At 44.9% G+C, this 20,189-nt stretch overlaps 1 protein-coding gene across 1 annotated transcript in view; it reads left to right on the top strand.

Moving 5' to 3' along the window:
• Positions 1-20,189, top strand: part of Trap1 (TNF receptor associated protein 1) — a 135,723-nt gene that overhangs the window by 68,671 nt on the left and 46,863 nt on the right. Inside the window, exons 5-6 of the mRNA XM_070522727.1 lie at positions 16,237-16,500; positions 17,271-17,651. Coding sequence (XP_070378828.1) covers positions 16,237-16,500; positions 17,271-17,651 — 645 coding nt within the window. The remainder of the gene's footprint in view (positions 1-16,236; positions 16,501-17,270; positions 17,652-20,189) is intronic.

Here is a 20,189-nt window from a genome sequence, read left to right as displayed (position 1 = left end):
GCTGAGCACAGAGATAGGCCTATAGTTTTCAGGGTCATCAATGTCACCGCTTTTATATATAGGAGAAACTCTCGCAATTTTTAAAATGTCAGTGTATGTGCCTCGGCTCATGGAGTTATTAACCCTTTGAGGGTCGAATTATTTTGAAGAAAACTTTCTGCGGTGGTCAAATTATTTTATTGCGGATATTGAATGTACAAGATGTATAAAGTCGGGAATAAATAGTAAAAAAAAATTAGGAAACAGTATTTTGGTGTCGGCATCACTCAGAACTGCAATATGTTCAATAGTATTTTAGAGTGTGGTACTCCTTGAAACACGAGTCTCCGCGCAGCCGCAGAGAGCGAGAATACCTCATGAGCGGCGGTGATAAACGAGCTAAGAGCCGTGCCAATCAAGATAGAAATCAACTTCCGCCGCCCCTGCGATAGCGTGCCGACAAAGATAAAAATCACGTTTCGCGCACCTCCGTTGCGGTGGAACCAAAACCGCGAAAGCGCGTTGCCGCTGAGAGCGAGAATACCTCGCGAGCGGCGGTTATAAACAAGCTAAGAGCAGCGCCAATGAAGATAGAAATCAACTTCCACAGCATTTGCAAGAGAGTACCGACAAAGAGAAAAATGACGTTTCGCGCGCCTCCGTTGCGATCACGTGGCAAAACCAAAACCGCAAAAGGGGTGTGGCCGCAGTCTGCGCGACGCGCTGAAGCTTGAAGTCAGTTCTGTTTATCTCCCCAAGAAGGTAGCACAAACTTCAAACGCTTCTTGTAAGACCTAAGAGGTGGCAGCACCTCCCAGTAAGCGTGCATTGTCATTATGGCGCGAAATTTCAAACGGAGGGTCGAAACTGTACCCGTACGGCGAAGACCTTGCGGGACAGAAAACCGCAGCCGTACATGTACGGCTAAAACCGTCAAAGGGTTAAATATTTTTCGAAGTACTGGCTCAAGAACATCAATGTTTTCTTTCAAAAAAAAAAAGCTTTTATGGTAATGCCATCGTTACCAACAGCTTTGTAGCAAGGCATGCCTAATATAGTCAAGGCTACAGCATGCTCGTCCACCTGCTCCAAGAAAAATGTACTACGGATGATCGGGCAATTGCAATTATTCTCACTTGCTGGAATCCGATCTGCTAGCTCTGGACCAATGCTAGTAAAGTATGCATAAAACGTTTCAGCACATTGGGCATCAACCTTTTCAGGGGTGATTTGTTTTTTAGCCAGCTCATCAATTACACCTTTTGCAACCTCCCAAATTTTTTAAATATTGCCTTGTGCTTGTTGTGTTAATAAAGTTTTGTATTCTCTTTTTTGCCTCCGGATTAGAGCAACAAGATGGTTACAAGAGATTCGAAAGTTCTGCGGATAATAGTTGTGATCTTTCTGTTTTTTTTTTTCATTTTTGGTACCACCAATCCTCGTATAGTGTTAGTCATCCACGAGCATAAAGGTTCCTCATATTTACTGTGTTTATATGTGGTACATTCAGACATCATGTGTGTTAATGCATTTGCACAGTTTACACATTCGATATGAGTTTCAATGTTGAATATTTCCTGAAATACTTTTATTTTAATATTTTCTGCAATTTCTTATAATTAATCCTGCGAGTTGCCGTGAGGTTGTTCTTTGTAATGGCATCATCTATGTTGCTTAATAAAGCAAAAATAGGGCACTGGTTAATGAGAACTATATCGTATACGCCAGCAAATATATTTTTACTATTTCACAGAACATGGTCTGTAGTCATAGATACACTTAACGAAATTCTAGTATGTTCATAGATCAAGTTCTTAAAGCTGTAAGACTGCAGCAGAATCTTAATATAAGCTCACGTAAGCTTATTCAGAAGCTGAATTCTGCAGCACCCTACCTGTCCCTTCGCGTCTTCGTGCTTAAAGATGGCACATTATATCTCCACAACGTCCACCCAAACGGACGCGAACTACTGCTTGTCATTCCTAGACATCTGCAGTTGAGCGTTCTTGACCAGCTCCATGACGTTCCGACCGCTCGTCATCTTGGAGTTTCTCGGACCTACAATCACATTCGGCATCGCTTCTTTTAGCTCAGTCTTTACCGTTCTGTTCATCACTACGTCGCTGCGTGTGAACCGTGCCAATGTTGAAAGAAACCACCTGTGCCTTCTGCTGGCCTCCTTCAGCCCCTTGATGTCCCATCTGACCCCTTCTTCCGAGTCGGTCTTGACCTCCTCGGTACTGCTGCCAAGAAATGGATTGCCATTGCTATAGACCACAACATCTGATATGCAATTACATGCGCTCTCCCTACCAGTTGTGCTACAGATGTCAATGATTTCCTGCTACATGATGTCATCTTACATCATGGAGCCCCTTGTCAACTTCTCACCGACCGTGGCCGCTACTTTCTCTCCAGCGTTATCGATGACTTGCTTCGCTCCTGTGCGACAAACACGAATTTACGACGGCTTACCACCCGCAAACCAACGGCTTGACTGAACGATTCAACCGGATGCTAACTGACCTGCTTTCTATGTACGTCTCTTCTGGCCACCAAGACTGGAATGCTGCATTGCCCTTCATTACATTTGTCTACTATTCCACCCATCATGATACTGCTGGTTTTTCACTCTTTTATCTTCTGTTTGGCCGCAACCAAACGTTACCTTTTCACGCTATGATTCCCGCTGCCAACCATTCGCACACTGAGTACACCCATGATGCTGTTTCCAAAGCTGACGAGGCACGCCCGATGGCTCTCCATTGTCTTACGATATCACAAGACCACCAGAGGCACTGTTATGACTCTCGTCAGCGCGATATTATCTATACCCCGGGTGCCTTTGTACTTCTGTGGACTCCAACTCGTCGTGTTGGACTCTCTGAAAAATTGCTTTCCTAGTACTCCGGACCCTACCATGTCTTAAGACGTGTAACAGACGTAACTTACGAGATTGGCCCAGTCAAATCTCCCCCCCCCCCTCCTTTGTTTTCCACCACCTACAGACATTCACGTATCCTGCCTTAAACTTTACCATTCCTTTACACCATAGCAAGCACCGTGACGGTGCTTCAGCAGCCAGGGGTCATGTTACGGTACTACAGTTAAACCTCGGTATAACGAAGTTGGTAAAATCGGCAATTTGCTTCATTATATCAAAATTTCATTGTCTTGAAATTCGACCTTTTATGCAAGTAAGTACAGCCGCTGATCTATTTTTCTTGCATGGAAAAGGGCCGCAGAATTTTCCGATCTATCGGGCATTCGAAAAAAGCAAATTTAAATTGGAAACAATTCATTTTGATAAATTTGGGAGTCTGCCATGAATGATACTGTTTCATGCCACATACCTTGGCGATATCTTCACATTTGTGGTGCAAATTAAGCGAAGCCAACAACGCTTTCGCGTGCACTCCACCCCCATGGCTAATAATGTTGCCCGCACTGGGACGACGCTATCAGAAAAGCGCCAGCACTGATGAGCGAATGCTTCGTCTGCCTCTCACTCCAACGGGTTGCTGAAACTCGAGGTTATGCAACCTCCAAAGCTAAACGTGCGAGAAAACAGCTTACATAGTGCCATGCTGTCTCAGCACACCCACTCTTTGCACATGCAGCAGATTGTCTTCAAAGCTGCGCATGCGCTCAGCCACACTTGCAGCCAGCCATGTGCAGCCACGGTTAAGCGCACGCCTGAAATTGAGACGCGGGCCAACTTATCCTCCACTCCGACCCCCACCGTCCTCTCGGGCGTGCTTGATCACGTTATCGTGAGTTCAGTCTTTCCCCTTCTTTCCTTTGCTCACACGAGAAGGCGCCACTCGTGAAGCCACCATCTTTCTTGTCCCAAACTCACACACTTTCATTCTCACCTAAAGCACACCGTGCACGGGGCGTGATAGGATCTTATCGCACTTAGACTTTATATGGAACATTATGTGGCTCCACTTCAGTGGTCACTCTTGTTGCGCAGCGCTCAATTCGAGAAGTTCAGTTCCAGGCTGCCACTTGTAATTCGATTGTTTTATCATATGTGTCCGTGTATGGAAGTTTCCACTTATTGTCTTGGCATTTCTTTGCAGTGGCAAAGAAATGCCGTGATAATTTTGTTATATTGAAATTGCACACAAACGCACTTCGTTATATTGAGGTTCTAAGTACATGCTGTTCTATGGACAAGAGGTTATGAAAAGTGAAGTACTTCGTTTATATAGAGACTTTTCTTATATTGAAGTTCATTATATCGAGGTTTAACTGTACTCTGCTAGAGGAGCGTTGATGAAGACAATTAACTGTATTCCGCTAGTGGAGCGTTGATGAAGACAATGCTTTTAACCTGGCGTGCGCATTTGATGATATGGTTCAGTGCTAGGTCTCCCTGTAAATATATTGTAAATACCGCATTTACTCGAATATAACGTGCGCTTCATTCCGATAAAATGGGTAAAAAAACTGTGTGTGCATAGAATCGAGTACGACCCTAAACCTGCGTTACCATTTGCATCGGCATTTCAATATGGCTGCCTCGTACACGCTTCGAGCCTAGCTGCCGTAGCTTCTTCTATGTGCTGTAATAGTGCACCATCCGTCTTCCCATTTTCTGCATTTGCTCTATCAGCATTGAAGTACCGACTGTGAAGATACGCGATGTCGCAATTAAAAGGAAAGTGATCAGGTGTGCGGAGACAGACGGAAATTGGGCCACATAAGGGACGTTCGGAGTTCCCTAAACTTGCGGGCATGACTGGCGCAAACAAGAGAGGCATTCTACTCTGGTAGCTGCTATGTACAGTGTGGCCCCTATTTTGAAAGCGATCTGCGATAGAGACAGTCTACACATCTAGGCGCACCGCACTGTGATCTCGTCACTTCGTTTGCATTGAAGCGAGAGGCCGCACAAGGTTCAATTCGCTCGCTCCTGCTACCACACTTCCTCGCTCCAGCGTTTTGATAAAGACTTTCTGCGGTCATGAGTGAGACATGTTCATGTTTACTTGTGCCCGCGTGACGCCATGCTTTTTAATTTATTTACTAAGTGAATGTTTAAAAGTTTATACGACCAATAAAACTACTATCCTTACTTTTCATACATCTTTCTACTAATTTGCTATTGCAATCGATGCTTCCACTTTCATGGGAAACCAATTTTTTTCTATTTATTGCAACTTTAGCGTACTGGGAGTAAATCTTTGCTTTTCCATATGAGAGAAAGTTGTTTTCTGTATGAAAAAAGGAGCTGCGCAGTACTGTAAATGTTTTTTTTTTTAGGGCCCGGCAAATGAGTGCACGTTACAGTTGAGGGCATTTTTTCCCTCCCTTTTTTTTGGCCATAGAAAACGGGTGCGCATTAGAATTGAGTAAATACGGTATGTTTACCTGTTGTGTCTGCCTCTACGTAACAATATTGGCACGTGTACTTGTCTTCATCGGGTGACACGTTTCACCGCCTAACAAATGTTATCGCACAAGCGCAGGACGTGCTTGCATGTGTGGGAAGTTTCTGGAATGTTATCGATGGTTCCATCCAGTGTCTGTGACCAACCCTTGTGTAATCTGATTGCATGTGTGCGCAACGCGAATAATGTAGAACTTTGTGGAAGGTGCGCGGGCCCCAGCAATTAGTCTGGAACATTCGACGATTGATGTATAAAAGCCTACGCGCTTGACCCGCTAATAAGATTTTCGAGTATCGCCGACTGTGTTCGCCGCTGTCGCCATTGTAGCCTGTTTTCGAGGGCACAAGTTCTCCCAATATAATGCTAGTTTCGTCTTTCTCAGTTTGGCTGTTTTTTTCACAGTTAATACCATGTGACAATATTTACGTGCATTCTCACTGCATTGCAAGAATGCACAAGCGATGGCTATCAGCACACTGTACGCACATCACAACCTTTGGCTAATCCATCTGCAGTTTATGAGAACAAACACTTGTGCCAGTCACAGCTTTGTAGGAATCATTTTGCTTTATTGAACACGTTTCAGGCGGCCGCGTACTGAGGAGATGTGCCGAACCACAGTGTGCTGACAAAGAGGCCAGCAAAGGAGAATATTGTTACGTGTTTAAATACATTAACTGCGACCTGAGGTATATTGTTCCTGCGGTAAGTGAAGCTTCACAGAAACGCAGTTCTGCAGTCCCGAACAGTAAGCGCATATGCGTGCTGCTAGCATGTTGACTGGGCCTACATGCGACCATCAAGGAGCATTCATACCTTAATTACTCACTGCAGCTGCTTCTTTTCCACGTGGCTGTTTACATGCCACAAAGGCACTGTCCGCTTTCGGAAGCAGGAACACTGCACAACTGTCACTGACCTGCAAGGGGTTTATCATACATATTGTGAAGCATAGTGGTTTCAGTCTGCCGTGACACATTAGCCTGAATACACTGAAGACGGAAAACCTATTCCCAGAGTGTCCTTCGTCTGTGGTGTGGTACGCAGTGTACGGCGTGGCATGCGCGCTCGTTTCATGCTTTTTACTTCCAGTCCCACCTCGCCGTGACAGCAGCTGGGAGAGCATGGTGTAGATAAAACAGCAGAACAAAACACAGAGGCTAACACGTGACGCCCTTCGCACATCATGCCTTTGCTGTGGTACGACCCACGGGGCAGCACATACATGAGCACATACCACCATAACAAAACTGCCATTGTGCCCTGACTGCATGGTCGCTGCAGCAAAAAATGCCACGTTACTTCCTCTACATTTTTCTCCTAGTGCATGGGAGAGGTAGGACCTCTCTTCAGTTTCTTCCCTCCATGGCGCACAACGTGATGACAACAATGCACCGCTTTCAGTTGGATTACGACAGCACGATTAAGTGATCAGTTATACTACATGTTAAGCTAGCGGCAAAAGGTCCATGCAACAATGGTTGCTAGTGTGCTGTGAAATGCTCATTTGCTGTGACCTAGTTCACGGCATGGTGCGAAAATGTACTCACAGCGAAGCAAAAAATTGTGCGCGGGCATGCATGCAGATGCGCACTCGGTCGCTGCGAACCCGTGCGATCGCTGCATTGAGGCTTCACTTTGTTATGCCCCATTTGGTTATACAGACAGCCCACTATAAAAACATATTTTACATAGCTTACTCTCAGCATATGCCTACCTTTCACGCAAGAAGCCAGTTCGGGAGACTCCATCGCGGCAACCGCACGCAGTGGCGTTCACTGTACGTATTCGGTAAAGAGATAGCATTTGTGAACGATTCTGTGCTTACAGTTAGCCCAAGATTATTATATTGACAGTCAAAAACTTCCTTTGTTTTGAAAGCACCTAGATAAATGTCCAGGAGGGCTGCCGCGTGGTGTTTCTATTGAGCGCCATAAGCGAAACCTATGAGGAGCGTGCCGCGCGATCCCTCATACTATGCAAGGGAGGCGCTTCTGACAGATGGCGACTCCGTAACTCCTCACTCCCAGTAGCTAGTGCCGAGATGGTACCATTTAGGATTCGGTGGTCGTGGCCTCAGAGTCCGGTGTCACAATGAGGGTTGCTCTCTTGCCTACACTGCCAGTGCACCTCGTTCTCGTAGCATGAGCTACAGGTCAGAGAAGACCACATCTTTCAGGGAGAGCACGTCAGGAGCACGTCAACACACTTTAGCACACCAGAAAAGGTCTGCTTAAATCCCTTCGGTCTCCCTAGATCCGAAGGCCAGGGAAACCCATGGTTGCAGCATTTGTAGTCGCCAAAGGCTCTGCCTTGAGGGCGAGGGTGCGCACTATCACTCTGGCACCTTTGTTCACGGAACACAATCGTAGGAATACCCCCAGGCGCACCCGGTTCACTGGCCCACCAGAGAAAGGAGGATTCTGCTCGTAGACAGGGGTGTCACGCTTGACTCAATTTGTGCGTCTTGGCTCCTGGGATGGCCCAGCAATTAGCTGGTTCGTCTGTCAATCGGCTTGAGCAGTTAGCAGCAGCCACAATAAAATGACATAGAACGTACTTTCACAGGAGTTCCTTTTTCAGCGTCGTGGTCAGCGACCAATTGTTATCCATTGACCCCAGACCCCACAGCTGTCAAACACGTCTCGCCTCGGTCTTGCCGCTGGTCTGTCCAAGGGGACGTATTGTGACCTTCACAAAGGCTATTCGTCTCGCCAAAGTAGGACAGGTTCTAAGCCCGCTGGCCGATCGTAACAGCCTTTACAGCTAGGGTTATGTTATGGCGCAACCAAAAATTATACCACATTCAGAAGACGACAATTTGATGTGTTGAGGTGAAATCGGTCTCAACAGCTAAAGGCAAGTGGCACTAAAGCATGATAGCACCCAACACTGTAGGTGATTGTCAAAAACCTTATCTGTGGGTCCAGTACATTGGCTTTTATGCATGACTCGTCGAAGATTCCAGCATAATCATTGTTGGTGCTCAAATACCTTCTAGAAAATGCAACACTATTTGCGTTGTGCATGAAATCTAATTACACAAAGTTCGGTGAGAACATCACGACAGAAACAATGATGACATTTTAGTAAGTCCCAAATTATGTAGCCATGTCTTGCACTAAGCAGTAACATTAACCTGTTAGTGGGCGAAATGCAGTCCCCAGAAAAGGGATTGTTAAGAACACGTCTCAATATACTCAATGTCCACAATTTCTTCGTGCAGAATATTCATCCACAAATAGAGAGAGGAATAAAGGAGAACTTCGTAAAAACATGGGACTAGTTGTCTAATGTACTTGTGGTAGTTAGTGCTAGATAAATGGCAGTGAGGCGTCCTTGTATGTTCTTATTTATGTTCATAACATCATTATACAGCACAAGGAAAAGCTTTCTCTTGCTTGCGACAGTCGAAAGCAAAGGGCGATGTGCCGCTAAACTGGCCCAAAGGAGGCGAGCTCTGAAGGGAATGTGTGCATGCATGTTGGCAGCTTTCCTGGTACGTTGTTGATTTTGTGAGTTGGAGAAATTTCTTGCAGCATACACGATTGACTTACTCATCAGCAATCACTCTTTTTGTTTTTCTGTGTCCCCCCAGATGCTGTGAGATTAGGTTGGTTATGTCAAGTGCAATGTGTTTGATGAATGTTGACCAAGTTATACGCAAACTTCAGGAATTTACCAAATCCTGGTAGTTATACTCACAAGCTAACACACTTTTTAAAATTGCATTATTTCATCGTGATTAGGTGTATGAAGGTGAAATTTAATGTGAACAAAGTGTGTTTGGGAATGTGTACAGCCAACGACCGATTTTTCAGATGCCTGATTTTTGGACATGCCTGATAATTTGGACGCTTTCGCATCACCACCGGGTGCCTCATAGAGCCAATGTACAAGGATGTGTGAAATTTCGGATGCTGAAACCCTTCGCCGTCCGATTTTTCTGACTTTTTGCCCTGACCATACACGTCCGAAATGCTGCTATATTGACTATTTTGCAGCCTTAAATCAGCGCTATCTCGCGCCAATCCGATGGCAGCTGTTGTAGTCATTTTGTGCTGTCGTTAAAGCTAGCTGCTTTGACGTTTGCTAACGAGGTTCCTGCTGTTTGGTGCTGTTTTTCATTTGACGGATTCACCATTTTGGCAATGGCATTTATTGCGCCTTCGTCTATTCGCCATCCTCGCCGATGGAATCGAAGCACGGAAAGCAGTAAGCGTGGTAAAGCTATGGAAACGATAAAGCATGTTTTATTAGAATGTGAAGATATCTGCCCAGCAGTCGATTTAGGCACCACTGGACTCCTTGAAGCTCTTGGGTTCAGCGAGAGCAGGGGGAAGGTAAACATGTCCGCAATAGAGATTAGTAAGAGGCAATGGGAAGATTGGTGGAAAAAAAAGTAGAGAAACGACAAAAAACGGAGACACAAAAACAAAGTTCACAATATGGGGTCAGAAAACTTGGTTATGGGAATTATCATGCACTTCTTTTTTAACCTAGCTAGGACATTAGGCAGTATAATATCAAGAGCAACTCACCGCCCCATTCTAAAGGGGATGCTCATAACATCTATGTGTCTATCCATCCATGCATCCACGGCAAGGACTCTCCGCGCATAATGGCGGTTCCTAAAAGTGAGCTTCGTTGCAGCATACCAAGAGCGCGAAGTGGCCACTGTCATAGGACATAAATTGTGTTAAATACACGTGCTCGCACCTGCCGTCTCCTGTCACAGTATGAGCACTGAGATGCCTAATAAGTGTGCTGGCAGGCCATTAAAACTGTTTTGGATATGGATGTGGCAATATGAGACCTTGAGGGCAGTTAAAAGCATGCATTCGATTTATGCAGACGTTCTTGCGGTTCCTAGGCAGTCCAAAAGACCGGAAGTTGACTGTAGATGGTGGTGACATTTTTATGCTGCAGGCACTTTGTGGCCATTCAGAAAATTATTAAGTTTGTACTTCATTGATATTACCTTGCTTACTGGGACTAAAACATTTGCCGTTTTGACACTACCAAGGCATATCAAGTTAAAGAATTGCAGGAATAATGTGTGCACAGGAAAAAATGTGCTGCGGGAATACAAAATTTCAAGTTGTCTTTAAAGGGGCCCTAAACCACTTTTTATTGAAGTGGCAAAATGCAGTCATAGTTAAATAAGTTATTTCAGAAATACTTTGCCGCAAAAAGTACTTCGATGCATTCAGCAGAAGTGGAGTTATTGCACATCGAACACGCCCTTCACAGTGCTTTGGCTCATTCTTCAATGCCATAGCCTTCATTGTGAAGAGTGAAGGCTATGGCGGAGTGGCCCACAATGTTTGCCTACCAAACGTTGCCGTGGCACTCACTTCGAATTTTAGTTTGGATGTTCACGTACTGACCACTATTTCAGATTTAGGTGCCTGTGATGCACCAAACGTAGCCAAACATACCAAACATATTTGTCCTCAGTGAGCTGCCATGCACTCAGCCAGTGGACTCGTCGCAGCACCCTGCGGCAACCGCAGTATCTACGCCACATACCAAGCTACATTCAACAGCAGCATTTGTTTTGTGCACGACAGGGCTAGAGCGCACGACAGGAGCGCACGCTCCTGTCTGGCTGTGCTTTCATGGTGCAAACCAGCTTTGCCCTACACCAACTTGACTAATGGACAGTAGCCACATTCAACTTGCGCATTTTGAAGCGCTATCTATAGCTTGATCACTATGATCACTGCCAAGGTGTCTAACCAGGAGCGACAAAGAGTGCACATGCGCTGTGAAGCATGCGTGTGGTCTGATCTTAAGTTTCGTGTGGTTCGAGGCTAGTTGAGTGTTCAAAACTACTCGAAAGTAGCGAGACCCCACAGCTACGACACTGATAGATAGAGTGGCCAAAGTTTAATTCCCACGCGGGCGGCCACGGCCCAGCGTGAGCAGACGATAGACTTCTTATGGAAGTGCGTTATTGTTATCGAAATTCGAAAGCATATTTTTGCTTAATTCAGCCTGTTTATTAAACTGCATCAATAAATATACACTGTAACAGTAGAAAGAAGTGCACTGATCGAAACATCCTTCTTGATTGATTTCATCTATTGGCCAATAGCAGCTGCCTTTGAATCCACTATATTACAAAATGAAGAGTCCATAAAAGAGTGAGGAGCAGGCATCTGTCGAAAAGCAATTGTTTGAAGGAAAGGTGACTACACGCTCCGTTTGCGACATTCACGCGCCATGCACAATTGCAATATTTGGCTGAGATGTTCCCAGCAGCATATGCTATCCACGGATTGTGTTTTTTTGCCAAGTTAAAAGGGTGTTTCAGGGCCCTTTTAAAGTAAATAACGACGATTGTAGGATCGCTCATAAGAAACAAAACAAAGCGTGGGGGATGCTACGCGCCTCCCCCACTGCGGAGAATCTTATCAATTTTAAAAAAGTAAAATCCCAAGGCAGCGAACCCGCCGACAAGCCAGAAGAGAGAGTTGGCAGAAGTTTTTATCTGGTATCAACTCCTATACAGATGAGGCCAAAGTCTGGAACAGGGTTAATAGGATAAAAGGGCGACAAACATATTCACTTCCTTTGGTGAACACACAAGGTGAAACACTGAAAGATCAGGCAGACACACTTGGAGAACACTTTGAGAGCGTGTCGAGTTCAAACCACTATTCGCAATCATTTTTGAAATACAAACGAATAGAAGAATGTAAGCCAATAATACAAAAATCCAGACAGAATGAACCTTATAACCGGCCGTTCAGTATTGCAGAGTTGAGAGCTGCTTTGACCACATGCAAAAGCTCTGCACCGGGACCTGATAGGGTCATGTACGAAATGATCAGAAATTTACACACTGACACCAAACTTACACTACTCACGCTTTTCAACGCTATTTGGGCTACGACATGCCTCCCATCCGCATGGAAAGAAGCGATTGTGGTCCCTGTTCTTAAGCAGGGTAAAGACCCTTCCTTGGCGGCAAGCTACCGTCCAATAGCTCTTACAAATTGTCTTTGTAAGGTTTTTGAAAAAATGGTTAACCGCAGACTTGTACATTTCCTTGAACTTAACAATATCCTCGATCCCTTTCAGTGTGGCTTCAGAGAAGGGAGGTCCACAACCGATCACCTTGTGCGCATTGAGGGAAACATTCGCGACGCCTTTCTACATAAACAATATTTCCTATCCGTATTCCTCGATATGGAGAAGGCGTACGACACTACGTGGCGCTATGGAGTCTTGAGAGACTTGTCGGGAATTGGCATCCGTGGCAATATGCTCGTCCTAATAGAAAGCTATTTGTCCAACCGTACATTCCGCGTGAAAGTCGGCAATGTATTGTTGCGGCCTTTTATACAGGAAACTGGTGTACCTCAAGGAGGTGTACTTAGCTGCACGCTCTTCATCGTGAAAATGAACACCCTTCGTGCTTCATTACCACCAGCCATTTTTTATTCTGTTTACGTAGACGACATACAGATGGGTTTCAAATCCTGCAACCTTACTGTATGTGAGAGGCAAGTTCAACAGGGCTTGAACAAAGTGTCCAAATGGGCAGAAGAAAACGGATTTAAAGTTAACCCCAACAAAAGTTCTTGTGTGCTTTTCACAAAAAAAAGAGGGCTCATTGCAGAACCCACTATCGAAATGTATGGTCAGCGAATTCCTGTGAAAAAAGAACACAAGTTCTTAGGCATCATACTTGATTCCAAATTAACGTTTATTCCACACATAAAGTACCTCAAGGACAAATGCCTAAAAACAATGAACTTACTTAAAGTGCTATCCCACACAACATGGGGCAGCGACAGAAAATGTTTAATGAATCTTTACAAGAGCCTCATCCTATCACGGTTGGACTACGGTGCCATGATCTATCATTCTGCAGCCCCTAGCGCGCTAAAGATGCTAGATCCGGTCCACCATTTAGGAATCCGACTGGCCACTGGAGCTTTCAGAACAAGTCCTATTGAAAGCTTATATGCAGAATCAAATGAGTGGTCACTTCATCTGCAGAGAACATACATCAGCCAAACATATTTTTTGAAAGTCCACTCTAATCCTCAGCATCCGTGTTTTAATATCATTAACGATACGACATATGCTACACTATTTAATAATCGTCCTTCCGTAAGACAGCCTTTCTCGCTGCGTGTGAGGGAACTTGGTGACGAAATGCGTGTCCCAATCCTCGAGCTTTGCCCAATGCATCCAGCCAAGCTGCTACCTCCTTGGGAGTGGCAGCTGATACAGTGTGATATATCCTTCATGCAAGTTACAAAACATGCTCCAGAGATTGAAATCCAAATGCATTTCCGGGAACTCCAGCACAAATACTCCTGCACGGAGTTCTTCACAGACGCATCGAAGTCACACGACGGGGTGTCCTATGCAGCCGTCGGCCCATCCTTCTCTGAAACCGATGTACTGCATCCGGAAACTAGTATCTTTACGGCTGAGGCTTACGCACTGCTGTCGGTCGCAAAGCATATAAATAAGTCAAAACTCCAGAAATCAGTTATATATACGGACTCCCTTAGTGTTGTGAAGGCCTTGATGTCTTTCTGTAGCCACAAAAATCCGGTAATTAATCAACTCTACTCTGCACTGTGTAAAGCATATATATCTAACCAACATGTGATTATATGCTGGGTACCTGGTCATAGGGGCATTGAGGGAAACGTACTAGCTGACCAGATGGCCACATCCATTTCATTGCATGCAGTTAGTCCTACTGCTTCGGTCCCTGTCACAGACCTGAAGCCTTTCTTAAGAAGAAAACTGCGAAACCACTGGCAACGTATGTGGGACGCAGAAGTAAATAATAAACTGCACGTAATAAAGCCACAGTTAGGTTCTTGGCCCTCCGTAACAAAATCGCGGCGAACAGATGTCCTATTCTGTCGCCTCAGAATAGGACACACATTTGGCACGCATAACTATTTACTCACTGAAAATAATCCTCCAACCTGCGGTAGATGCGGGGAGAGGCTGACCGTCCTCCACGTCCTCCTGGAGTGTTGGGCAGCCGAATCCGAAAGAAGGAAACATTTTTCGCTAGCATACCGGCAGCACATCCCCCTACATCCCGTAATGCTACTCGGCCCAGAACCTTTATTTGACACCAACGCAGTCCTAAGTTTCCTGAAAGATGTTGTCCTGCACGTTTTTAGCCCCACATGTTCGTAGCGGGTCCTCTCTTCAGAGGATGCCGCTGCGATAGCTCTTTAGTATAGCACATGCCTCTAGGCCCTTGGGTTTCAAGGGCTCTGGCGAGGCAGCAGTGCTCCAACTAATTTTACCATCCTATATATTTTTATTTTGCATCATTCTTCTACGATAGATTTTAATGTTCATAGTATTCGTCATTAGTCATCGCCATAATTTTATAGTACATAGATTTTACGCATTTACAGCAACTATTTTTAGGCCTCTTTACAGCCAAGTCACATCTTCCATAATACATCGATAACACTACCACCTGTCATGGCGCTCTTTGGCCAAACCTGGCCCTTGCGCCACAAAACACCACACATCATCATCATCATGTATTGTGGCCTACAGAAACAAACTGGCGTCTGTTATTAAGATAAGATTTTAATAATTGAAGTGGAATGCCTCTAATCCCATATTTCTCTAGTTTGTAGAATAAAATGTAGTGAATAATATGATCAAACGCCTGTGTAAAGTTGACAAATATGCCTATTGCTAATAGCTTATGTTCGAAGTTCTGCAATATAAATTCCTTTTGATCGAGAAGAGCTAATTCAATCGACCTGTTTTTACGGAAACCGTATTGAGCATTTTAAATTATCTTGTACTTTTCACAGAACGAAGACAACTGACTTAGAATAATTTTTTCAAGACCTTTTGAAAAAACAGGGAGGATCGAGATCGGGCAATAACTTTTTATATCTAATTTATTACCCTTTTTAAATAATACTACTACTTTAGCAACCTTCATATTTTCTGGAAATACGCCTGTGGAAATGCACAAATTATAAATATGTGTCAAAATAGGGGCTATATCATATATAACAAATTTTATAGGTTGAATCTGAAGACCATCGGCATCGCAGCTACGAGATGTCGTGAGTCTTAGGTACACAGAACATACATCCGAAGGCATGAGTGGCTGAAAAAATATTGTGTTTGCGTTTGGAGTAATGTGCACATAGTGTGGCATGGGATGATTGAGGTCAACGTCTCTGTGTACAAAATAATCATTGAAAGCGTTTGCCAAATCCTCCTTTACCAACAATCTACCGTTTAAACTAATTTGTTCAATTGTATCACTCCTCTGATTTCTATTCATAAGAGCATTTAGTCTATTCCAGCTTTGAACTTATATGGAGTTTAAAGATGCTAATGCAAGATCTGTGTCTTACTACAACACATGGAGATGTAGAAAAGCCTGTAAAGGGTGCGCAAAAATGTCACATAGTAATCGGAAAAATCTCAGTACTAGAAAACACTCTAAGGTTATAAGAAAAGGAGCAGAGTTTGGAGGATTCATTAGTAATTCACAACACTCAATGTCAGATTCATTCTGTATCACCCATACATTATCCTGTTGTTTTATTAGCTAATTAAAAATTGGTTAGGACAACATTTAGAATAAGGAGGTGCATTCATTGCGCAGGTCTTTTTTTTTCATTTCTTTTGTTTTGATATTTAGACAAATTTATGTATGTGGTCCCTGCACAAGAACAATTCATACTGTATTATAACACATCTTATTTCATTGTTATACAGCATAAGCATTGTTCTGCATAACCGGTCTATACTTGGAGGTGATTTGACCTTGAGTGTATTATAAAAGTGCTGGATGGAAATGTGCCTGTGATGGTCCTCTGACTAGGTGCTGATCAAGCCAAGGGCAGAAATCCTCCCGAAGTGGCTGCGTTTTGTCACGGGCATTGTCGAGAGTGAAGACATTCCTCTGAACCTGAGCCGAGAGCTGCTGCAGGACAGTGCACTCATCCGCAAGATTCGCACCATCATTGTTGGACGACTCATCAAGCACCTGGCACGCTGCGCAGAAAGGGAACCGGAGAGCTACAGTCGTTTTTACCGGGACTACGGGGTTTTCCTTAAGGAGGGCATCTTGGCCAGTCATGAACAGGTGGGTGTTTATGGTCGTACCACTCTGCGGGAGAGTCAAGTCATCAATTTTATCTAAAAAGTTATGTTGGGGTTACATGGCATATTACAGCAGGAATTCCCAGAGTTTTGAAAAAACTGACAAGGGGATTGTCTATGATTGCGTAAATAGGGTAACATTACAAAGACGGCAAGCAGTAATAAAGCTGCTGACATGGGAAGAATATAAATAATAATAAGTTTACCAATATAATTGGTACATGCAATAAAGTAATCAAAGCACAAACGTGAACAAGCAAATTAACAACAAACAGTAACAAGAATAACCTGCCTGACATAACTCAATTTATTGTCTGAACTGTCAAATAGGTAAACAAGAACGATAATATGCAGTAAGGAAATCGGTCAGAATATAGTCGTAAGGAGGCAGGTCCGCTCCTGCCTTCTTGCAAAATGAGAATGGAGATCAGGAAAGCGGATTCGTCACATTGTTTGTCGCATTGCACTAAAGCAGAATGATAAGTTATGTTGCATTGGTAAATTACACTTCTGTAATACCAGAAATGTCAGTCTTTCCACGAGCACAGTCTTGTAAAGCTGGAAAATATGCATAAACAAAAGATGCGCTTGAAGTTCTTAGCTACTCCTCAGGAATGGTACAAAACTTTGACAGTGTCTTCTTCGGACTAGTTAATAATTTATCGATGGACAAAGATTACGTTACATTCTAAAGGAATCAGAGTGGTCAACTGAAGTTTCCTGTTTGGCATCATTCACTTTTGACAACTGCAGGCAGAGAAGGAGGAGATAGCACAGCTTCTGAGGTTCGAGTCGTCCCAGCAGCCAGCTGGTGAAACGGTTACCCTGCCCGAATACTGTGGACGCATGAAGGAGGGGCAGCGCGACATCTACTACCTGGCCGCTCCAAGTCGTCAGTTAGCGGAAGCATCCCCGTATTTTGAGGCAGTGCGTGCACGAGACGTCGAGGTGCTTTTCTGCCTCGAGCCATACGATGAGTTGGTGCTGGTGCAACTGCGGCAATTCAGTCGCAAGAATATCACCTCAGTGGAGAAGGAGATGCGCAGGGACGCCGAGGAGATCCACGAAGAACCAGCTGAGGTGCAAGGCCTGGCCGAGTGGCTCAAGGCAGAACTAGGGCCCATGGTGCACAAGGTGAGTCACCTTCATGACCGTTTAGGCTTGTTAGTATGGCATATTTTGGAAAAGCATTTTTATCGCAAGTACATGGCATAGAAGAGAGGATGCACAAGAGAGAGGGCTAACTTTCAACAGCTCATGGAAGCAGTGATACAGTTAAACCCACTTATAAGAATATTCAAGTTCCACCAAAATTCATTTGTTATAGCTGGGTTGCATAAAAAATCAAAATAGGAAGATGGCAGAGCTGATGTGACAAAACTAATGGTGGGGATGCCAGTGTCCCTCCCCACCACCTTCCTTCATCTGGCTGCTAATTGTGTTCACTCGTTTAATTGCTTCCTTGGCGCTCCGATCGCGCATAACAAGCCGCGGCTTTTAGCGTTAAAGAATGACACTGCTATAACAACTGCAAAGAGGTGTCACAGGTGGCAGGCGATATGCGAGTACCGCTGAGGCATCGCTTTGGTAGCCCCAAAAGAGGCCTTTTAAGAATTCCGAGAATGCTGCCGCGGCAGCCTGTTAGCTCAAGAAGTCTGGAAGAAACACTGAGGTGAGATCGCCACAAGCATCTCGACACATACTTCTCACTCGCTTGCATGAGGAAACCCTACGTCCCTCAGCCTTAGATGCTTTACGTGAAGCTTGCCGACATTTTTCTTCAAGGCATCCAGGTGCTGCATGTAGTGCAGTGGAAGAGTCCTTGCGAAAATGAAGCCCTGGAGGGACTGAATCATCTGCTGGACCTCCTGTGAGGATAACGCTGAGGCAGCCCGCCATACTACGTCATCGCTGCCGTCGTTGCCATCGCAATCTGATGCAAGCGCACGTTTGCGACGATCGCCTCATCGGTTAGAAACACTTAGTTTCCAAATCTATAGCCGCTGCTTTCTTTTCGCCGGCAATGTCATGCATTGCCGATGATCAGCGGGTGGTTCAGCCATCTTCTGTTTCGGCAGTGAGTCAAGTGAGGCTGAGAAACCGCGTGGCCAGAAACAAACCAACAAAGTCGAACGCACACAATTAAGCTGTTTTCAGAACTGCACTGAATGAGGAGCCAGCAAACAACGTACAAGCAGCACAGTTGGCGTGGTCCATTTGTGTTTCGGAGGGTGGGGGGACTTGAGCTATGGGCGCAGCCCATTTGTTTTCGGAGGAGTGGAAGGGTGACGGGAGAGTGGCACGTGGAGAAGGCTTGAAAGTGAGCATGTGGCGGCTGTTAGAGCAGCGGGCCAACATGCAGTGGCTTGAACTTCTCGTTTGTTCTTTTCAAGGATTTTGCATTTCACTACCTTTCGGCATGGACACCCAGCAGCCAGACTTCATCGTTATAAGCGATAATGTGGCATCAGGGCATTGTAGTAAGCAGGTTATTTCACCATAGAAAACATACAATACTTGACGGTGCAGCAACTTCTCATTGTTATAACCGATATATTGTTCAACTGGTATCGTTATTAGTGGGTTAGACTGTAATGTCAAATTGTAGTGATGGGAACAATGATGAAGTGTCTCAAGTGGCGTAAACTCTCTCCTTTTTGGGCAGAGTTGTGGCCAGGAAATCAAGTAGCATACAAGTACAGTAGGACCTCGTTAATTTGGAAAATTGGATAATTCAGATTTGTCCACTGATCCCGACAGGTGTATGCATTATTTAGTGCAATCAAACTGTTAATTCAGTGGTATTTGGCTGCACATTGGTTAATTCAGACAACTGTCGGAGCTCAGTGAGCGCAGAGTGCTGCAAATGTATGACACAAAAGAGCAAGAACAGCGCTAACATCCAACCAAAGTGAAGTGGCGGAGTCTGCATTGCCATAATAACCAGTGAAAATCGTACATGAGCAACAGCAACACTAAAATGTGTCGTCCTTATTTGTGCCTTTAAAGCCTTTATTCTTGAATTTACTGCTGCACTTAACATTCCCCGCAGGGGCGTCTGCGTCAGCAGGCGTTTGGTGTGTTGCGACACCACGTACCCGAGCACACGGGGGTTGGACCCTCCCGCGTGTAACCATGCGCGGCTTAGCCGTGTCCACGGAAAGGGGGATCCTGGAGGTTGAGCCGATGCTGGGTGTTTGGACCTTTAAGGCCCCCCGGCAGAGGCAACACACCTCTCTGGCCTCTGCTTCACGTAGACGGCACCCCCGGACTGACCCACCCGGGGGAAATCGGCAGTCGCCTTTTCCTGTCCTCCTCTCCAATCTTGGTCTTTCTCTTTCACTTTTTTCATCTTTCCTGTCTTCTAATCACTTCTCCTCACTTCCTAGTTTCCCGGCTGCAAGGGTTAACCTTGTGTAGCTAGCCAGCCTTGGTTATGCTGTATTTGGTTATAGCAGCGATGTACGGCTGGCGTTGGCAGGGTTTCCCTAGCAGGAACTTCTGTCACGTCCCCCTGTTGGGCTCCATGGTGGGTGGTCGGCATCGCAGCCGAAAACCCAACTGTACTTATGGAAAACGCTTTTCTTAAACTCCCTGATCGCCCTCAGAAACGAGGGCACACCGAAGAGGTCTCTCAGTTTATCGGATGCCAAGTCTACAATTTTTCTCGTT

The sequence above is a fragment of the Dermacentor albipictus genome, chromosome 7 (genome assembly GCF_038994185.2).
Source record: "Dermacentor albipictus isolate Rhodes 1998 colony chromosome 7, USDA_Dalb.pri_finalv2, whole genome shotgun sequence".
Taxonomy (NCBI): domain Eukaryota; kingdom Metazoa; phylum Arthropoda; class Arachnida; order Ixodida; family Ixodidae; genus Dermacentor; species Dermacentor albipictus.
This window is presented reverse-complemented; position numbering and strand designations above follow the sequence as displayed.